The sequence below is a fragment of the Nomia melanderi genome, chromosome 9, assembly GCF_051020985.1.
Source record: "Nomia melanderi isolate GNS246 chromosome 9, iyNomMela1, whole genome shotgun sequence".
In the NCBI taxonomy this organism is placed as follows: Eukaryota; Metazoa; Arthropoda; class Insecta; order Hymenoptera; family Halictidae; genus Nomia; species Nomia melanderi.
Genome location: NC_135007.1, coordinates 15,306,507 through 15,328,554, shown reverse-complemented (window position 1 = coordinate 15,328,554; position 22,048 = coordinate 15,306,507). Strand labels below are relative to the sequence as shown.

At 50.5% G+C, this 22,048-nt stretch overlaps 2 protein-coding genes across 5 annotated transcripts in view; one reads left to right on the top strand and one right to left on the bottom strand.

Moving 5' to 3' along the window:
• Positions 1–22,048, bottom strand: part of dac (dachshund family transcription factor) — a 281,299-nt gene that overhangs the window by 144,983 nt on the left and 114,268 nt on the right. For all 3 annotated transcript variants that reach the window (XM_031989689.2, XM_031989688.2, XM_031989690.2), the window contains 2 exons: positions 11,582–11,810; positions 7,063–7,125 (listed from right to left, as the gene is read on the bottom strand). In XM_031989689.2, coding sequence (XP_031845549.1) covers positions 7,063–7,125; positions 11,582–11,810 — 292 coding nt within the window. The remainder of the gene's footprint in view (positions 1–7,062; positions 7,126–11,581; positions 11,811–22,048) is intronic.
• Positions 1–22,048, top strand: part of LOC116432589 (uncharacterized) — a 316,706-nt gene that overhangs the window by 240,191 nt on the left and 54,467 nt on the right. The window contains exon 7 of one of the 2 annotated variants that reach the window (XR_012999344.1): positions 2,662–2,766. The exons of the other annotated variant lie outside the window; for it this stretch is intronic. The gene's annotated coding sequence lies outside the window, so the exon portion shown is untranslated. Of the gene's footprint in view, positions 1–2,661; positions 2,767–22,048 lie in introns of those variants that run through there. 2 annotated transcript variants of the gene reach the window in all.

Sequence of the window (22,048 nt, the reverse complement as noted above, 5' to 3'; positions counted from 1 at the left end):
TTATCCAAATCGACAAACAGGATGATTTACCACGAATGACGAGCGATAATTTCCCAAATGAACTAGCCGAATAACAAGAATCAACTCGTCCAATTATCTCCGATAAATACGTATCCGAAGCGATTCGAAAACAATTCCCGACCCCGCCTCGGAACACGATCGGCGAGGATAATTCCCGAGGATTGGGGATTCCTGAGATCGATCTCTAAATCATTGTGTGGCGGCGGCATCGCGAATCGGCCAGGGAAACGATTTCGAGAAACGTTCGCAAGAAATGCTCTCGATGGGGACGGCGGCAGGGGACGGGACGGAAGACAAAAGAAATGGCGTGACTAATGCGAGCTCGTCTGAAGACCAATCGTCCCAGCCCGTCCCGAGTCAGTCTCGAGCCGGCCCGTAACCCGTTGTCGTTAATTTCGTCTCGCTGTTCCGCGTGATTCGATCGTGCGTCAGGGATCGAGACCGACAGGGACACACGCACGACCGATTGAAATTCTATGAGAAATTAAGAAACTCACGGAAACGGCAAAACCTGGAGCAGAGAGGCTGACAGGAATTCAAAGAAACTGATGGAGATCAATGAAGAGAAGTTGAATGAAGAATTGGAGATTGCGAGAGGTTGAGAGGATTTCAAAGAAACTGATGGAGATCAATGAGGAGAAGTTGAATGAAGATTGCGAGAGAGGTTGAGAGAGAATCATTGAAGAAAGTAAATAAAAGATAGCAGTTGAAAGAGGAGAGTTAAAGTTGAAGGAGAAGAGTTAAAAAGAAGTTGAAAGAAAGAAGTTGAAGAACTTGAAAGACAAACTAAAAGAAGTTGATATAAGAAAGTTAAATACGAAGTTGAAAGACAAACTAAAAAAGGTAAAGAAGGAAGTTAAACAATAAAAGTTAATAATGGAAATCTACAACAGAGATTAAGATCCCCAGAGAGACATAGAAAACTCTCGATCAAGATTCACTAATAAAGAGAGATTAAGAGAATGATAGCTTATTAACAACCAGAGTCAACAAACGAGTGAAAAGTTACAACAGACATTAAAAATCTCAATTAAAATCCAGAAGAACAAAGAAGCATTAAAAATCAAAAGAAAAAGACACAGATTAAACGGCAAGAGAACAAGAGACTGAAAGAAAAAAGCGGGATTGCCAAGAGATCGGTAGAGAAGAGGCAAGAGTAGAAACGTCAGAGAGTCAATGGCAATAAACGTTTGGACGGAAGCGTAATTGGCGTATCCGGTGGTTGCGGGACGCTGACAAGCCGAAGCCCCCGGAGCCGTGCACACGCGTATGACGGCATTAATCATAATGCGCGCATTTGCAAGCGGGCATCGCGCCGCGGCTTAGACGCGGACGCGCGAGCACGCGTGCGTGTCGACCCGCTGACAGTTCGTTTGAACGCAATTAGCGTGCCGCTTGATAGTTGCCGGCTTAACACGCTCGGCTATCGCGACAACGATCGTCGAATCGAATTAACCGTTTCGTCGCGCCGCCGCGCTCTGTCGCTGGAACCCTCCGCTCGCCCTCCGCTGGACCGCTCCACGGAACCAGCGCGCTCCTCCGCGCCCCCCTTTTTCTCACCCTCGAACAATCCTCCGGGATTCGGATTATTTTCACCGTGGGAGAAACCAGGTATCCTCCTCGGAAACAGGAATTCCTGTTAGAATCTAATCGAATCCGACGACTTCGATAGACCGTGGACATCCCTTGCGCAACTCTTCTGCGTTACGATGTTATTCCCGGGGCAGACGATGCCGTGACGTATCGATTATTTAAATGTTGCAGACGTGCTCGAATGACGCTCGAATCATAAATATTTATTGATAGGCGAAATATAGTTTGTTGGAGTAAGGATGAAGTTAAGGGGTGTGATTGCGGAATTGTGGCAATTGGGTTTCGAGAAATATAGGGAATATTGTTTATTAAAAGGGAATTGTTGGATAAGAGTCGCAGACTAGTTTAACGCTTTCTCAGACTACCCTTCGACTTGTTTGTGCATCGCGTGTCTCATCTCTGTGTACGTAAGGGCTAAAACGACGAAGAAACTTAATACTAGAATTACCGAGCATTTGGTACGATTAATATGCAATTCCCATAAAAATTGTAACAGTAGATTATTCTCAGTTTCTCTAGACATTCATTATAGTACTGAAACTATTCATTTTCAAGATCATTCCGAATATTCAATGCCTCGAATATATCAATAACTGCTAAAAAAATCGAAACCAATTTTGTCTGGTACAGTAGTTCTAGTGTTAATGCAATTAATATGCAATTCCTATAAAAATTGTAACAATAGATTATTCTCAGTTTCGTCGGATATTCATTATAGTATTGAAACTATTCATTTTCAAAATCATTACGAATATTCAATGCCTCGAAGACATCAATAACTGCTAAAAAAATCGAAACCAGACTGGTACAATACTTCTATTGTTAATTCAACCGATCCACTTCGTAACGAACGAATTAAGTTCAACCCTTACAAGAATCCTCCCTCCCCCGAATGGCCTCTGTCCGACCAAGAGACGACGCAGGTGCGTGCCTCGCTCGCGCGGAACGGCAGCGCGAAGGGGTGGATCGAGTACGCGCGAAGATGGATAGAGAACGACGTGGCTCGTAACGGCGGGGCTCAACTTTATGAATATTATTTTCCAGCAGATGTCCCCGACGATAGAAGCTCGTCGACGTTGTCGCCGTCCGTAGTAATTAATGACGTCTACGTTGGGGCTGCGAGGACTCGCCGGCGTTCGTCGAAAGAGGAGAAGAAAGGCCAGCGGCGTCGAAAGAAGCGGGACGAAACGTTACGGCGAGGGGGTGGGTTTCCAGAGGTGAACGCCGCCGGCCGATAAGGAAACCGGGGGGGGGGGGGGGTTGCGAGAGGGTGGCCCCGGGAAGGTGGAGCAAAACCGACGGCGGATGGCGAGCGACAATGCGCGGGAATTATCCCGGAATGACGGGGTAGTTTTAAAGCCGGGAAGCCGACATTAGCGCATTGATAGCGGCTCCGCGCGTTCTGCCATCGGCCGGACCATTAATATTACTTAGCTCGCGCCGCGGAGCCGCGCGCCGGGGGTCGACGGATCCGTCGCTTCGCTGGTTTCCGTGTTTCCGCTCGCAACCCCTAAGTTTTCACTTCTGGCCGCTCGTGGATTTATAGCTGGAAACGGCCGGTCTGTTACGTGTAAATGGGATGGTTTCTTTTTGGGATTATTTCGCGAACAGGAAACGCTTGAAGACCGAATTCAGTTGAGTTTAACCCCTTGACTATTTATTTCCGCTACTGAGCTCGTATAACATTTTACTATCGGCGATTTAGAGGAAAAGTGGGAAAATTTTTCATTCTACTTTAAGCGGAAATTTCATTTGAAGATGATGCATTGTTAACGCTAGGTTTACGGGAATTTATTGTACAGTTTATTCTATTGTTCCTGGGGAAGTTGATGTTCTTTCATTTAGATTTTGGAAATTGTAGATGTAGAAATAGACAATCAGGATTCATATTCGTGTAATTTGATCAACGAAAACCGATTAAAACATTTACCAAATAATGTTTATAAAATTCTAGTGTTAATAGCGAAATAGTTGTGTGCTTTGATCCGTGAGTTGAACACTGATTGTTGTCGAATTAGTCTAGAAATCTTCGTCGCGAGTCTCAGTCGTCATTGTACGCAAGGTGTTAAAGAAACTTACGTGCGAATCGAAGTGATAGACTGTTTCGTTGCCTATTAACCCTTTGCTCGGAAGTTCGCTAATATTTCCACTGAAAAACTTCTGGAGCGCAAACTGTTAAAAGACGCCAACAACGATCACAACCATCTCACTCCACTCAACCGCACAGCCCGAAACAAGAAGCACAAATCACCCGAAGAAGCCGAAAAATCCAGTCGCGCGTTTTTCCCCGCCCAACTTTCCGGCTTATGAGATTTAATCGGTCCCCCGGAAAGACAAACGAGCGGAATAACTTCCGCGACTCGGAATCACCCGGTTCCAGTTGGTACCGCGCGGATTAACTGCGACAAATCATCGGGATTAAACCAGAAACCCAGAGACACCGCGCGCGAGAAAGGGAGCATCAGCGCGGAAGAGTAGCGAAAGAGCGTCTAACTCTACGCGGATCCGGAATCGGACAGAGGAAAGCCAGGATTGCGAATCGAAAGTACGAACGATTAATAACGCCGGGCCGGCGGCGATTAATCAGAATTGAACTCGCTGTTAAATACTCTCTCGCGCGCTCGCTCGCCCCTTCCGCTTCGCGCGCGGGATAAACAAAGGTTTACATCAGTGTCAGTCGCAACAAGTCCGAATTCGTCTAGGGTTCTCGGCATGAATATTCACGGTCGCCCGCCCCCGCGCGTCCCTTCCAGCCGCCGGTCGGCCGCGCCGATTCGCCACCCCCGTCGACCCTCGGACTCTCTTTCCCCCGTGCGGGCGCGCGGCGCGGGTCCGCGGCCGCTTCGCCGACCCCCTGCGATATCCATCGAACGGCTCGGCCGCTCAAAGGCTGAAATCACAATACGCGTTTGTCCGGTTGACGAAGTCGACTCCACGGGGCCCCGGCTAAAGCAAATAGAACGAGACGGACAGAGAAAGGGTGGACACGGGGCGAGAGGCCGGACGGCGGAGAGGCGGACGGGGACGGGCGGCGGCCAATGGTCATTGCCTTTGAATTGGAAATTACGTTTCGGCCGGTCAAGTGTCGATTTTCACCCTCGCGGATCCACCGCGGGGGTTCGCACCTTTCACGTCTCGACGCGAGATCGGTTGGAGGGATCGACGCGGAGGAATGGGCAGGGATAATGGAGAGGATGGGAGGAGGGTGGAAGAGAGTGGTGATATAAATTAACGGTTCGAGGGCTGACCAGAGATTTTCCAATTAGAGGGTTTTCAGCTGTGGATGTAAGGAGGACTGCCGGATGCTGGCCTGATTGCAGCTCGTTTCAGATGCTTTGTGGTCTTTGCGATGTGGCGTGTGTTTTGAGACGCTCCGAGGTTACTTGGACAATCAGCTTTGTGATTTTGAAGAGTGATTGGTGTTTGATAATTAGTGGTGGAGGGTAGTGTTGTGGGAGTGGAGGTGGATTCTAGGATTCTTGATTGGCTTGGTGAGATTGAAAATATTGTTAATATTTTTTATTAACATTAGAGATTATTAGATATACAATGCTTAGAAAATTCATTACAGAATCTCATCGAATTACTCCATCAAACCAAACGATACCTTAAGAAACCAAAAACTCTCTCAAACTTTCAAACTCGTCCAAGAGACAGTCCCAACTCGAATCAAAGAAACAAATCTCACCCCAAGCGAGTCGTCGCGAGATTAATCCCAACACGTAATAATATTTCCACTTTCTACACTTCCAAAATTCATCACAAAATCCCATCAAACTACTTCAACTCCAATCGAAACCTCAAGAAGCCAAAGACTCCCTCAAACATTCAAACTCATAGAAACGCTTCCAGCTCGAATAAAAAAAACAAATCTCACGCCAAGCGAGTCGCTAAATTAATCCCGACATAACAATATTTCCAACATCAACGCATACAAAACGCCATCAAACTACTCAGCAACCCAAAAAAGCTCCCCCAAACTTTCAAACTCGTCTAAAAGGCGCTTCCAGCTCAAATCGAAGAAACGAGGAGCCACCCCCAGACGAGTCGTCGCTAAATTAATCCCGACACAGTCCCGAAGTGGTTCCGCGAGGGTTGTCTACCGAGGTGTCCCAAGTTCTGCGAAGCGATTTAGCGGGTCCGCGGAGCGAAAGAGCCGCTTTCACGAATAAAGCTCCCGTCGGAAAAGGAGCGCGACCCTCTCCCTTCCGTCGCGGAGGTGGGACGGAATAACGGGGGGCGGGTGGGTGGCTGCGCGGGTGCGTGGGCGGCGGCGAGCGTTTCCCAGCCAGTCGAATGATTTAATCCCCGAATGATGGACGGGCACGTCGCGACGATGATCTGCGTGCCGTGAAGTGACAAGTGGTTAGGATCACGGGGAAACCTCGGTGGCGGCGGATGACGGGGGTTGGCCGGGCGATGGTGGTGGTTCCGGGTCGCCGTCGGTGGTCGAACGTCGGTGTCGTATCGGTGACGGGAACCGGGGATGGATTTGAGGCCGGCGGCAAGTAAAACGGGGGGCGGGGGCGGCGGACGCCGGTGTATCGGCGGTGTGCGTGGCTCGCACCGTACAAATCACGCGGGCATTACGGCGTCAAGCGGGGACTCAACGTGTCGCGCGACCGGAAACTCGATGCGGACGGTAATACTGATTTATCGGGAGCGCGAGCCTCGCGAGCGGAGATCGCGGGACTGAGGATTTTACAGGGCCTGCGGACGTTCCCGATGGCTTTTTCGGAAATTCGGAGGCCGCTCGAGGCTTGAGAAAAAGATCTTTAACGCTTCGTCACGTGAACAACCATTGAAACTTCCGTGTTCGAAACAGTTTTCTTCGTTAACCAGAAAGTGATACAAGGTTCTTCCTAATAATCAACTATCTTATGTCTCATATATCCAACAAAATTCGATGCGTCGCCAACAAAATTAACGTCCATTCCGTGAAACATAGTGTCATTTGAATTCGGCTGACGCGCAGTCAGTGTTCATGCGTTTTGAAGTTTAGGGCAGTTTAGGACTTCGTAGAAATTTTAGGATTTATGAGATAGTACTATAGAGAAATCCTTGATCGTAGATTGTTGGTAATCTTGTTCCTGTTTGATAGTCCCCTAGAAATTTGAGCACTCTAGGCGCAGAGTTCTACGAGCTATCGAGAAGTAAGGTAGACGTAACCCAGAGTATTGATCTGTACACGTCTCCCGTCACGTCCGATCGGTGTTTAAAAATCGCTTAAAGCACGGAGAACACCGAAGTTTGCGAGGAGCCGAGGAAGAATCTCAAGCAGAGATCTCCGAGGCATTATTAGCCCCGGGAGACGTTCCGTCTGATTATGTTTTAAACGTCACGCGAAGGGTCGGTCGTTCGAGGTCCACGAGGAAGCCTGCGACGCGCCCCACGCGCTCGCGTCGAGTCCCATCCCAGCGGTGGTTTAAGTACGTCAAATTTTCCTACCTTTCGAGATGTTTCACGATATCTTCGTAGGCAGCTCGGCAGTTTTCCCAAACCGTCCCGGACCTGTGGATCACAAAAAAGAACGACACTTGAGACAGACGACGGTGAGACGCGCGGGAACAAGATCCAGGGGATCGAGTCCTCCGAGTCGAGCGGAAAGAAGAGCGAAGATCTGGATGGAGGAGAGGGGAGAAGAAGGAATCTGCGGACGGTGGAAGGAATGGTAACCGTGGGGGGTGAGAGACACGGGGTTGATAAGCGAATCGGTTAATTATAAGCCCTGCCACGGGATATCCTCGGAGGAAAGTGGATCCGCGGAGTTGATTAAGAGTCCTCCTCGTTCCGTCTCGTCTTTCGTTTGTCCTTTGACTCGATCGTTGCCCGTTACCCGGCCTCTTCGAAAAACGAACGCGACGACGCTTTGAAGTCGTCCGGCTGATTAAAAAAGACGTCGCCCGTTTAGACGGGCCCTGGACGCTAATTTACTCGGTCCTATCGAAAAAACGCGAGTCCATTCAATCGGAACGGAGATATTAAACGGGGGGAACGAGCAGCACGTTCTATCGAATCGTTGACGAGCTTTGGATCTGCTTTCGCGAGTGATAAGGCTGAGGAACAGAGGTTGATGATGAATTAGATGAATGATTAATTTAATCTATCGTAAATGGTCTATCGAATCGAGGTATTCTTTATTTTCGTTCCCAGAGACGTTCGAGCTCTTTACCTTAGAGATAGTGTATTATCTATATACTTCACTGTGTGAAGATACAAAAATTCATGAAGTCAAAGGGAGGTATTAAACGAATTAAATGGGGAAAGCAAAGAGTTTTGTTGCAGAGAATTTGAAAACGAAGAAATCGAGAAACGTTCGATCGAAGCGTCAAGCTCTTTACTTTAGACAGTGAATCACCTATTTACTTCACTGTATGAAGATATAAAAATTCATGAAATCAAAGGAAGATATTAAGCAAATGAAATGGGGAAAACAAGGAGAGTTCTATTGGAGAGAATTTGAAAACGAAGAACTGTAGAGACGTTCGATAGAACTGTTGGAGAGTTTTAGATGGACTTCGTAGGCCGATAAGGCCGCGCGGGGCGAGGAAATAGAGCCGGGGGTTGAATTAGAGGGTGGCGATAGGGCAACGGCGTTGCGCCGGGATGGGGTTGCGTTGAATTAATCATATTCCGGTGTTTGTCGTGCCGCCCCCAGACGTAATCCGTCTTACCTCCCGATTCCTCTCTCTCTCTCTCTCTCTCTCCCTCTCTCGGTCTCTCCCGTTCCCTCCCCCTCGCCGGCGATAGATTTGCATTTTAATTAAAAGCAAAGCGCTGAAATCATAATGCGAAACGTGCGGCGCCGCCTTCGCCGCGTCGTTCCGCACGTAGGACGCGGCCGCTGCCTCGGAGAGGACGCGAGGAGTCTGTCCGCCCGTCGTGACGTTAAGAAGAATCGTCGGCGCGATTCCGTCCGCGAGAGCCGGCGCGCGGCGGCGAGAGACGCGGCGTGTCTGCCTATCTTCGCCGAGCGGTTGTAATTTTCTGGACAACGCCGTAGAGAGTAAATGATGGGGATAATTTGTCTTTATCGCGCGCGGGGAATTATTAAAATCGAGAAGGGGAAACAGCGTGGAAGGAGACAGACGCTTGTAAATCGCGGCGAGCGGTTATTAAAGCGAGCGTGCACGGGCATTCCGAGAGTTTTAAGCAAACCATTATATTTATCTTTGACCGTGTCCGGCGCGAGTCCCTGGGACTTTCGAAACGTCGCGAGGGGAGCGCGCGATCGAATTATCGTTCCCGTGCTACATTCGCGGGAAAGAATTTCAATGAGCGCTCTCCGCTATTCAATCTCGAGAGCGCGCGCGAGAGAGAGTGATACGCCGGTTTCAATGAGAGACCGAAATTAAGCGCCGTAAATCTCTCCGATATAAGACTATCCGTAGCGCAGCACGACGACGAATCCCGCGGCTTCGCTCCGCGCCGCCGTTGAAATTTACGAATACCAAAGAGGAAAGTTACACAACGGTCCCGCGTCTGTTTTATGCCCGATCCGCCGCGAGTTATACGCCCGGTAGAAACAATCGGGCCCGGCCGGGCGCGGGGAGGGATCGGAGGCTCGAGACGGCTAATGGCGACTGGGCGGAGGCTAATTGCAGCAGGCGGACGTAATCGAAAATTAAGGCGAGCGTCTGTATCCTCGGAAGCCCCCGGAGTCTTTGAGGAACGGGGGTGGGACCCGCCGCTAACGGCATCTATTAGAAACGCGTTAACAAATGCCGGGATTAGCCTCGCAGTTTAGCCACCCCGCCGAGCGGCGGGCCGTGTATCCTTCCTTCGACGGATACAGAAATGCCCCTTCGCCGATTCGGGGCCGCGTAATCCGCGATATACGTCTCGGCACCGCGAACGCCTGCTGGGATTTACCCGCTCGGTTTTCGGGGAAGCTATTGTCTTCGGGAGGACGCCCGATGCCTCGAGTGTTCCCTATTCGGGAGCGATCGAGCGTGTATCATTTGAACCGCGAGGATCCCGATCGTGAGTTATTGGCCTTGTCGAGGCTTGTTGGGAGTTGTAGGAAGAAGACCTTTAACGAGGTGATTTGGATGCTGAATTTGAAATTCTTGAGCGTTTGGCTACGCAGGAGGTTGCGTCGAGTATTTAGAAAGTGTATTGAAACTAAGGAAATACTGGATTGAACTGGATGAAGGCAATGTAAAATAATCATGTTTAATGTGTGGGTTAATGAGAGATGTAATTGAATTAGAATTCATTTACGTCTGATCTAAGCGAAGTTCGCTGCAATTATTGTCAACAGTAGCTAAGGGTTAACAGTGGCAGTTGAAGTAACTTTGTATAGTAACAGGAGATTTGAATGTTGAAATGCAAGCGTCCTAATAGTGGGAATTTTAAGGTGTACCCAGCGAAACTGGGATCCGAACTTAAACTGAAAGCCTTCCCGTTTTACTTTCGACTTTCTCTTTCCCTAAGAACCTCGACTCTCACAAAATCAATCAACTCGCATTTCATATTCATTACCAAATGCCCGACGAACCCTCAAAGAAACAAAAATGAAAATACCATCTCCTGCAACTTTCCTTCTACACATTCAACGAAAGATCCTAAATCGATCACCGAGATCCCGAAACAGAGCGAACGCCGAGGAACGTCTCCGAAATCCGGCAGCCGTCCTTCTCCCCCGCCGGCCCCGGAAAGCAGGAAAGAAGAGTGACGACGCCGGGATCGCGTGGCAAACACGCGGAAGGAGGGTGACTCGGTTGAGGTCGCGCGGGGGTAACACGAGCCGAGTAAACGACCTAGAAGGAACGCGAGCCGGCGAAGGAAACGGACTTCGGAGCCGGGCCATCATCATCGGGCCGCGTCGCGCCGCCTCCGACGAAGAAGAAGAAGCGGCGGGCAACGAGGGAAGGAAAAGATCAAGCAGTGTCGAGACCCCTCGGATTTCCACGGCTTCGCCGTCTCTCCCAATCCTCTTAAAGTTGTATTCTTTTGGCCTCGCCGGCCCTTCGTCACGACCCATCGCGCGGGAGCGGTCGCGCGCTCCGCTCCGCGGAAGAGGCGTCCGAGAAACGAGCAAATCCAATTTCCGAATGCGCGGAGAACGAACCGACCTACCGACCGACGGTCGAACGGACGGAGGAACGGACGGACGGACGGACGGTCGATTTAACATACCCGAAAACGATCGCGCTTAATATACATCTCTATCGCGGATTATCGTCGTTCAGGCCATCTCTAATTCGTTTGATCCCGGGAATCGGGACTCTTAACCTATTAACCGGGTGATCTCTTCGCGCGGTAATCACCCGCGCGAAATATATTCATCCGATTTAATATCAGCCTCGAATATCAACGCTTTTATTATCATTTCTCCGGGGATCGGAGAGCGCGTCCGGGCGGTTACTTCGGTATATTCGTTCTGATCCGGGACTTCTAACCGGGTGATCTTTTCCGTCGTAATCACCCGCGTGAAATATACTGATCCGCGCGGGTTTAATGTTACCCTGATCGCCGTTTTATTGTCATTTCCTTCACATTCCACGGGATATTATAACGTAATTTACTGCGGGAGTATCTTGTAGATAAATAAGCGGGACGCTCGGAAATCGGCGGATGCTAATGATCGCCGTTGCAGTTGTAATCCACGGTCGACGGGTCGATCTAGTTGGCGGTTGCGTTCCTCGCTGGTAACGGCGAGACGGATATCGCGGCGGGAGCGGAAACCGAGGGGCGAATGAATGAAACGACGTAAGATAAAGATGTTACGCTACCATATAATCAACGTTACTATTCGGTACTTCGGACAAATCTTTGGACAGTTGTTACATCGATTTATTCGACGATTGTTTCGAAAATCTTCGCAACGATTGTAAAAGGGAGAAGTAGGATTGACTCGTTTGGTAATATCGATACAGATTAACCCTTTCCGGACGAATGTCTGTAGAGATGAAGTTATGAGTTTGATTAAATAATCATCGGATCAAACGATTTCGACACTCACCTCGCGAGAGCCTCCATGTTCGACATGTTCGGGTTCACCTTCAACCCCTGCTCGGCCCGCGCCTGAGCCTGTGCCTGCAGGTGGTGCGGCAGACTGGCCGGCGACAATATGGCGGTGTGTCCTGCGCCCGGGTGGCCGCCGAGCTGCATGAACTGCATGTGACTGAGGTGGGTGGGTGGGTGATTGTACCCGTTCGCCAGTAACGGGGACTTCTCCATCCTCGGCACGTCTAAAAATCAAAAGCAGAAACAATGCAATACCGTTCGACGGGCAAATACCCGAGGGCCTAACAATGCAGCGTCAACAACCGGGGCACAAACGGGAGGCTAACCGAGCTGTCCGCCGCCCGCAAATACCGTCGCGCGCATATTTGCACGGGGATTCGTCGGGCAGCCCGGTGGATTTTCGGCGTTTCGAGGTCTCCGAGAGAGCCGGCCCATATATCTTCGTCACCGTGATCTGGGGGATGATCGGGCGCAAACATAGGACTAGCGCGATCTCCTAACTGTCCCCCATAGTCCCGTGGAACAGCGTTTCTTTCGAATGGGGGACTGCTCGCGCGTCGGAGTAAATAATTGAGGGGTGGCAAGTGAAAGTCCGGAGATGGGAGCTTCAACGCGTCTGGTCAGTCAAAGTTTCAAATGAAACGAACTGGTAACAATAGAATTTTTCGCATTGATCTCTTATCGTCTCATAGATCAAACAGGTTTGCTCGGTACAAGTTTCTACCGCGTACGAAACGTCGAAGTTTCAGATAACTACCAATTGCAACGATAGAACGTTTCTCTACAATGACAAGTAAGACTCGTGATGAAGATTTCTAGACCAATTTTACAACCAATGTTCATTACACACGGATCAAAGCAAACTATTTTGCTTATCAATGTATCATCTCCATTGAAATTTCTACTTCGAGTAGAATGGAAAATTTTTTCTTTCAAATTGTCGATAGTAAAATATTACACGAGCTTAGTAACGAGAGTGAACAGTATCGCAAGGGATTAAGAAAGCTTTCAACGTCAACCTAAGAATAACGCAACAGTTTAATAAAAATCGCAGTACCGAGTAACAATTATTTTTATATACCTTCGCCACGGAAGAGCCGATCGACAAATAAAACAGCAGACACTTTGATGAACGCTTTAAAGATTCCCCCGCGGTCCAGCCGTATTTCGAATCGCAGCCCGCTAAACGTTTCCCCGGGATCATACGGGATCGAAGGGTCCCGATCTCCACCCGGGCGCGGCGTCGTGGTCGTGCACGGACGACGCCGAAGATGATGCTATTGCGAAGAGGGGCCCGGATTGGGGGGATCGGTTCCGAAGGTGGATAGAAAGGAGGATGGGGGCCAGGGGACAGGCAGAGGTATCGGGGCCAGCCGCGGCAGGGGACGGGGGTAGAAAATGAGCGGTGCCTATTCATTACAAATTATCTAAATGGCAGTGATTTCGGCGGACCGACTGGCCGTTTGACGAGTAAGTGGCGGGTTTGCCGTGCAGTGACTGTCGATCGGATCGCGGCGAGGGGCCGGCCGGCTCGCGGTCGGATCGCGGCGCGGGCCGGTTTGACAACCACTGCGGGACCCGGCCCATGACCGGCCCTAAAATTGGACTTATTACAACTTATAGAGCGCGATTTGAACGCTCCGCTCAATAACATACATTATCCCCAATCCATATGATTTAATGAAATCCCTCTAAACTCTCCACTTAGCCTCAGTACCTTCTCGCGCGGTGCACACACACCTCCCTTCTATCTCGGCTTTTTTCGTGTATGTAACGCGCGCTCCGGCGAGATTGCTACGTGCTGGACGGGGCGAGAGCGGATTGCGAACCGTCGGCGAACAGAGAGAGAGAGAGAGAGAGAGAGAGAGAGAGAGAGAGGGATGGAAGGACAAGGGGAAAACGAGAGAGCGTCTTTCTCATTCTCTAGACGGCGCGGAGTCGGTTGGCACGTTCCGATCGCGGAGGATACTTAAAACGCGTTTCGCGAATTTTATAACCTCGACAATAGGTATTCTCAGTCGCGATACGCAGCGCGATGAAGACGTTTGCCGGTGAGTGGATTTTAGGTGAATCTAGGAAAGACGAACTCTTCTCGTAGAACCGAGAATAGGATTAAAGAGTAGACACTTAACTCGTTTCAGTGTTCGAGAACAATAGATTCACGGGCCTAGTGAATCTTCCGAGCGAGTTGTCTCTCGGCGGAGTCGAAATTCGCAGAAGAGGATCCCATCATCCGCGTCTTCGTTCCCCCACGTTCGTCTTGTCCAGCGATAGGGAAAAGGATCGCGGTGGAACACAGAGTCGCGAGGCGATCAGGCCCAGAGCGAAACGCGAGAACGACGATAAAACACAATTTGAGGCTTAAAGAGCCCGCTCGCTGCTATAACTCGCCACCCCTTCGCCTCCGCGGAGCTGGTCCGCCACCGCCGCCGCCGCCGCCGCCGCCGCTGCCACCACCTTGCCCCTCTCGTGGCTGATGAGGTGACAACCCATAATTATACAGACCGCTTTCTGTCTGGCCTGACTGCAGTGGCATGCAGAGAGGAGAGAGGCCTCCATCATCCACCTCCTCTCCTGGCCCCCCTCCCCGCCGCCTCCCGAGCTCGAAACCCTTCTTGACCGCGCGCATTCTCTCCCTCGTGTCTCTCTTCCATCTCCTATCTGCTCGGATCTCGCCTTTTTCTCCGCTCTCGCCCTTCCCCTGGGCGCCCCTCGCTCCCCCCGCCTCACCCCTTCGCTCTATCTTCCGTCCCCGCGAGTAATTCTCGCGTCCGTCGGGTTCCGGGCTCTCCGCCGGTCACTTCCCGGGCCGCCTTTAATAACGATACGCTCTCCATGGGAGAAGAAGCGAAATCGAACGAGGCGGCCGGACGAAGGGGGTGGGACGCTGCGACCGCCTAACCTGCGCCTCCCCCTCCTGCCCGCGCCACCCTCGCCGGGCCGCCGTTCCGTCGGCGGAACACGTAGATAGCGAGGATAGCGGATCGCGCGCTACTTCTTTCCCGGTGTTAATTACAAAACGCGAGAATAAATTGCCGGGCTAAATGAGCGTGGCCGCGCATCGCGTCGGCGAACCGTCCTTCTCGCTCCTCCGACGCGCGTTCTGCTTCTATCGTCGCGTCCGTGGAACGACGGACAGATGAATGGAGGAGCGAGCGAGCGAGCGGGCGAGCGAACGAGCGAGCGAGTATGCCGACACAGGTGGAATTTGTTATGCGTCGCGAACACCGGTCGCCGGACGGAGTTTCCTCGGGTTGGGGACGGACAGCTGGAAATCTCGCGGGGAGATAATGAGACGCGCGGAGCGGGGGCCGGATTGTTATTGGTAGCTGGTTTTCTCCGTTCGTGGGAAATTTGGAGGTGTGCGAATCGCGTGGAATGCACGGGATACCGGGAATGCGCTCGGCCTTTGCGCACGAATGTTTTTCTGTTGGAACGCGCAGCATTTTCTTTGGGACTCGCCCATGGCGAATATTATAGTAACCGTTTCCCGACGAATGCCTGAGATCGAACTTTCATGTTTGCGATACTAAGTAGATCTAACTACTCGAACAGCAAGAAACCATAGCTCTCTTATTCAATATCATTTAGATATTCGTTGAATTTCCCAAATCTGCAGGTTTCGTATATTAAAGGATCTTCGCCATATCAAAGTAGGATTTCATCGCTTGGCTGTATCAGATCGATCGGTGACCGTCATCTTCGAGGGTTCGACATCCGAAGCGTAGCGATTTCTGTAACGTCTCTCGGGAAATACTTGCCGTCGTAATTCCATCTTCCTGTTCTCTCTTCTTACGTTCGAATTTATGTTCCGCTGGTTCATTTCCTCTCGAATTTGCATGATCCGATACTCGAGTTTGCCGAGGAACTCGCAAACGCCGGCGCATTCCACGGGCGCGCGCGCTCGGAACTTTTCGATCTTTGCCTAGAGGATGCACCGAAGGTTCTCCGCTTTCTCTGTTCCCCCCTCTGGTTCCTTTGTATCTTTCCGTCAGCGGTTTTCTCGTCCAAGGAAACGGGGATCCTTTGCTCGAGTGACCAGCGCGAGAGAGAGAGAGACGACGCACCGGGTGAAATTATTCGGAAAATTTCCCCTTTGTCCCGTGGACGCCACCCGTGGGACAGGGAGAGTTCGATGTTTCCGCGCCTATTGTTCTTACCAAGCGACGAAGAAAACGCTCGCCGGGAACACGTCGCGCTCGTTCCCCCGGCCTATCTTTCACGGGTCGCGTTATTTGCGCTTTAGGTATGTATATGTTTACCCTCGACACCGACTCCCTCAAAACCCTTGGATTTAACCCTCGAACACCGACCCTCCTCGGCTCCGCGGCCGATGACATCGCGGCCCTTTAAGTGCCTTCGAACGTCACCCCAACTTCTTTCTTCCTTCGTCCCGTCCTCCTCTCCTTTCTTCCTCGTCCGTGCGCTTTCGTGACTTTGGCGGAGCGTCTGCGCGCTTCGCCTGCGCTGCCGATGCACAGTTGAATACCAGTTCCGAAGCGATTCAATGCTTCTCAGACGACACTCGAATCGCTTCGAAGATTCGACGCTACTCTCGAATGTCTCAATGTTTCTCGTTTAACTCTTCGTATCGAGCGACGTTCATTCCACTGTTCTACTTCTATTACAACTCGTAACTACGTTCCACCGTCTATAACTACAACCTCAATGCTTCCCAAATTAGTGTCAAAGCAGAAAGATCAAGACTACAGAATCTCAACCAACTGCCACGTATTCAGGTACTCCCAGCTGAGAAATTCTGGTTATTCCTCTTAACAATACTCATACAATTCACTGACAATATCCGCATCGTCTCAATTTTCATCATTGGTGCAATAACCAGATAAAAACGACCGAATGCGACACAGTAAGACGCAACTACAGAGAACTTTTTTCTATCTTACTTTCGTGTTATTGCTGCACCGATGCCGAAAACAGTGAGTGTAAGAGTTCCCTTGCTCCCTGACTTCTCGCCACGAGGAACAACCACTTCTCATCCGTACGACGACAATGCATACGCCGCGCGTACAGCGAGCGCACACGTCCGAAAGGCTTCAGTGGCCGAAAGCCCGTCCTTTCCACGGTTCAAGATTCGATCCCGATCGGCAGCCGAACCCGCTCGCGGTACGCGGGCGAGAATCGCGCCGTTAGCCGAGAGGAAGAGAGAGAGAGAGGGAGATTCCCTTGTGCACGTGCATCCCCGTCCAACATTGTTCCCCGACGTGTATTGGTACATAAACACGAGACGGGAAACACAGTTTCGCGCAGGAGGAATCCGGTTTTTCAAGTAATCGAGAGAGTCGAGAAGCCGGCCAGGCAGGCAGGCAGGCAGGCAGGCAGGCAGGCAGGCAGGCAGGCAGGCAGGCAGGCAAGCGGGCAGGCAGGCAGGCAGGCAGACAGGCAGGCGGGCAGCCATCGAGGTAGCTCCCTTTGCGTCCAGTCTGGAAAGAACCGAGGAGAGAGTGGATGCCATGGGTATGTACACCTCCTCGCTCCTCCTTCGTTCGGTGTTCTTCTTTCCTCGCTTTCCTCTTTTACCACACCCATTCTTCTTAATCGCTCGACCGGCCAGCTACGCGGAGTATTGAGACGTACGTCCTCGGCTGTCTCGCGGTTCCGCGCCCCGGCACCGCCGACGTGGAACTTTGGAAGATTGCCTCGTGGATTGTTCGTACGGATTTTTCATCGGCGCCTTTTTTCACCCGCTCGCGTGATTAGGGGACTTCCCGTGGAATTACTGTCAGGAATGATTTGTACAGTTCGATTTTTCGGCGAGGGACAGGTCCCTGATTATAGAGTGACGGTAATGGTCACTGTATTATGATTATACAGTTGACGGGTTGATGTGACTGGCTGATCGGCTCGGACGGCGTTCTTATTGAATGATTGGCCCGGTTCGGGGTGTATTTGTTACTTGCGAGGCAGCGGATATTGAACCCTTTATATATACTCAGTTTGCCGCGTACATTGAATGTTGAATATTCAGTTTCATAAGTAACCTTGTCGGTCGTGGAAGAAGTTGTACTTGTCAGACATTTTTCGACGATTCACGTGTTCGTCGAACTTCTGGGTAGTTCGACCACTCAACTTTCCCAAGCAGAAGGCAATATCTCCTGCAATCGCAAACTAGAGATCGTTCAACTGAAACTCTGATACATTGAACTTACAAACCCAGCAACAAGAACAACCTCCATTGCATCACCAAAACAATTCCTCTATCCAATACATCAAACCTACAAAATCAGCAACAAGATCCACCTTCAATGCAACCACCAAAACAATTCTTCTATCCAACACATCAAACCTACAAAATCAGCAACAAGATCAACCTTCAATACACCACCAAGACAATTCCTCAGTCCAACACATCAAACCTACAAACTCAGCAACAAGATCAACCTTTATTGCATCACCAAAACAATTCCTCTATCCAACACATCAAATCTACAAACTCAGCCATAAGTTTGTCGAACACATCAAACCTATAAACTCAGCCATAAGTTTGTCGAATACATCAAACCTACAAACCCAGCAACAAGAAAGACCACCAATACACCACGAAGACAATTCCTTCAGCATCCACCCAGAGCAACATCTCAAGAGGTCAACAAGCAAACTAGCTGCATCAGACACCGCGCAAACGAGGAACCACGGCGTATTGAGACATAGCTGACTCGAGGGTGGAGAAGAATAAGATACGAGCGATCTTTCTCGCGGAACGTCGCGTCGGGCGATAAGGGAACCGCGCGCGCGTAGACGGCCTCGCAGGTTAGCCCTCATACCTTAACCCTCGACTCTTTCCTCCCGGTTCCTCCGCAGGGATATCCCTTCCTCCGGCGCTGCCCTTTACCTACCACGCGTCGCCTCGCAAAAGAGCAGCCCAGTATTTGTTCTTCCAGGGTCTCCTTCGGATACGAGCATCATCCGAGGGCAGTAAACCTTTTGATATATAGTCGAAGCTTTTTAGAGTTCTGTCAGCCACGCCCACAATCAGCCTTAGTATTATTTACACTCCTGGTGGTTTGTAGTCGGTTGTGTCCCGCTTCTTCCACGTCCCCGCTCCGGCCGGTCCGCCGAACGTTTTTTTCGCTGGCCCCGGCGCGCTCTTCTTGTTTCGTTCGCCAGCCGAGGAGATCATCCTCTGTCTCCCTCCGTCCCTCACCCCCTTTTTCTCTATCTATCCGCGGCGTCGTCGTCGTTGGCACGTCGAACGATGCGCGTCGTGGATCCGCTTTTTTCCGGCGGCCGTCGGTTTTTCCTCGATCGCCCGCCTCCGGATGCGTCTGAAACTTCTCCGAGTCGAACTTTCGTCGAGACCACCTTCTTCGAGGCACGGGGACCGAGTCGGGATCGCCCGCTTTTTCGCGTTGGTCGCGCGAAGGCTGTTTTGTCAGGAGTCTATCCAATTTATTCTAGGATTCCAGGAAGCTGGCTCCAGTAGAAAATAGATTGACTGTCGGTGGTCGCGAATATTTAACTCTGCGGGCGAACGTCGACGTTTCAGATGAAGTTTTCATGTTTCGAAGATTAAGTCGTAAGTAATTTAATTACTCAGACACCGAGAGATCACGTAGTTTCGGTTTTTCCTATCATTTAAGTAATTGATATATAATCTGCTGAATATTTTGAATATTTCAAAGAATCTTCGTCAAAGGGTTAACTCGTCGATGCTTATTCTGCTTGGTCATTCAATATCTCATTTTCAGTATCTCATTTCACTGCAGAGATTGCAAAGACGAACGTCATGGATTTAGAGTCCGAATGAATCTAAGTATCGCACAGCTGGTGTCAAGGGTCGAATCGCACGATTCCCGCTCGAAAGAAAATTCAAAGGTCAACGTCACTGGAAAGACAGCCCGAGAACCCTAGTCATCAGCGAATCGCCCGAAACAATCCAATCGGAACGCCGACTTACCCAACCGGTCTCTTCCGGATGGCCGAAAGTTTGAAGAGCGGCGAAAGAGGACTGCGCCGGCCCTTCCCTTTTCGGTCGTGGAAGGCAAAGGTACCGCGAATTTATAAAATTAGATACGATCGTATCCCCGGCTGCATCATCCCCGCGAAATTATCTATTCCGAGAGCGGGCACTGTTATATACGCGATCGCATAGCCCGCGGGCCAGATTTCGGATTTCGTCGACGGCCTTCTCTCTCCTGTCTCTCTCCGGGGCCCCGACACGCAACGCGCTGGACAGAGAGAAAAGGACGGGCAGAGGCCGCGCCGCAGCGCGGTCCCAGCCGGAGAGAAAGGGACGCATATTTTATTTCGAAAATGATGATGATACGCACGAAACTTCTTCGCCCGCCATCCTCGTCCCCCGGCGTCCTTTTTTTTCCCGTCCTTCGGTTTTATCGCCGCGATACTCGCCTTCGGTGAACTCTTTTCTCTCGCCGGACAGCGAGAGGGACGCTTTCGGCCGGCTCTCCCGAGGGACTCACGAGAGGACCCGCTCGCCGCGACACCGATCCCTCGCGTGCGCATCTCTCGAATCGGAAACCGCGACCGCGGCACCCGAGCGACGCTTTCGTGGATCTTCGGGACGTGACTGATTAGAGTTGATCGATCACGGACTTTGTTGCTCGACTGTTGAATTCGAGGTGAAATTGAGGTTCGGGGAAGTTTGTGAGAGTTGAGGGTCTTGGAATGAGGTGCCTCTGGACATTGAATTGGTATTGGATAGAGTTTAGTATACAAAAGCGACGCGATTGGAAAATAATCTGCTTTCTTGAGCTAGAACTGTTAGTTTGAATATAAAAGAACTTTAGAATCATTAACACTTTCACGTCCGGTGACACCAACTTGGTGCCATTTGCATCTCGTTTATAATTTGCGGTGACCTCAACGTGGTGCCATTGGAAATTACACGTATTACACGTATCATTTAATAAAAAGCAGCCAAGTTTACTATGTTGTAATGAATTTTTTACTTTATACTTGTACATTTTAATGAACTTTGCAAAAAATTCCGGCAACAGAGAAAATCTTTGTGAACCGCGCGGACGTGAAAGTGTCAAGAACATACGCGACAATTAGTTATCCCCAATCTAAAGGACATCCATCCATTTCTCAGCAATGAAAATTCCTTTGCTCTCGAAAAGATCAATTACCGAATCTCTATCAAACTATTCGACACTTCCATCCAGATCCCCGGGAATCGAGGCTACCTCCAAGCAAAACAAAGGTGGCCAAACACGAAGGGGTAGCTAAGACGAGCGAACGCAGGGGGCTGTGGGAGACCTCGAAAACCTCGCAGCATCGCCGAGGAATCGATGTCGGGGCTAATCTCGAAGGTAAATCTTTCCCGCGGGCTAATCAAAACGGAGGATCGTGGTGCCCGGGGCCTGTATTCCCGAGCCATCTGCCCAACGGGCCGGGCCGCGGCTGAAACGCGCTCGCAACGTGCCCCGGCCCCGGGCTGGTCGCCCCCGTGCTGGGGTCGGCGCGTTTTTTCTGCCGCGTGGTGGCTCGCAACATCGGTTAATCCTCTGCATAAACATTGTATTGTGTTTCGCCGGGGATGCTCCCATTATATCATATTTTGTTATTAATATCTTCCGACTGGCTGGGCCCGGGAGCCGGGTACGGGGCACTTTTGTGCGTTCCCGATGGTTCAGGCGGCCGACTCCGCCGCGTCAAACCGGGACAGACCGATCCGGGGACAGCCGAGAGGGACGGAGAGGGGAATGCGGATCGGTCGACAGAGGGTGGAGAAAGGTTTCTGAAAAAGGACGAGGGAGAGAGGGCGACTGCGAAACCTGGGGAGCCCGAGCGAGAGGGAGGAGGTGTGCAGCGGGGGCTCTCGATATACCGGTTTCCTTTATCGTACAATGCCTACCGGGATTTTTATTATCCTGGATCCTAGCTAGCGAGGCTGCCTCGATTTCGCACGATGCTGCCTGACGAGCTGGATCTAACGAATTGCGGGTCGCGTTTCGTTCGGTAGCGTTTGGGGGACATTGTGCGCTCGCGAGGCGGCCTGTGAAAACGCGCGATGGGAATCGATAGGTTTCGTCGATAGAACTTGGGAGATTGGGCTGATTTAGCTGTTTGCTTTGGAAATGAGAATGGAATTATGATGGAATGAATTATTGTAGTTTATATTGCAGCGACTTCGTTACCACGTTTTCGATTGATTTGACATCCGACTTTCAGTTGGAACAGTAGAAAAACGGTTTCTCGAGATTCTATTAACACGTTGAATGCCGCACGATTTCATGGTACGAAATACTTGAAAGGGAAAAATATGAATTGCATTGTTATTATTGCAGGAAAATCTAGCTGAATATCACCACATTAGTCAGGATTATTCATAGTATAGAAATGTTTTCAACTAATCATGGTTTAATTGAGTGAACTGTAGTAATTTTGGGGGTTACCGGTGACCCCATGGCATTGAACGTGTTAACTGGAGCAGCACAATACCAGATTGATACTTCCACGAACGCAAAAAGTGGGTGTGGAT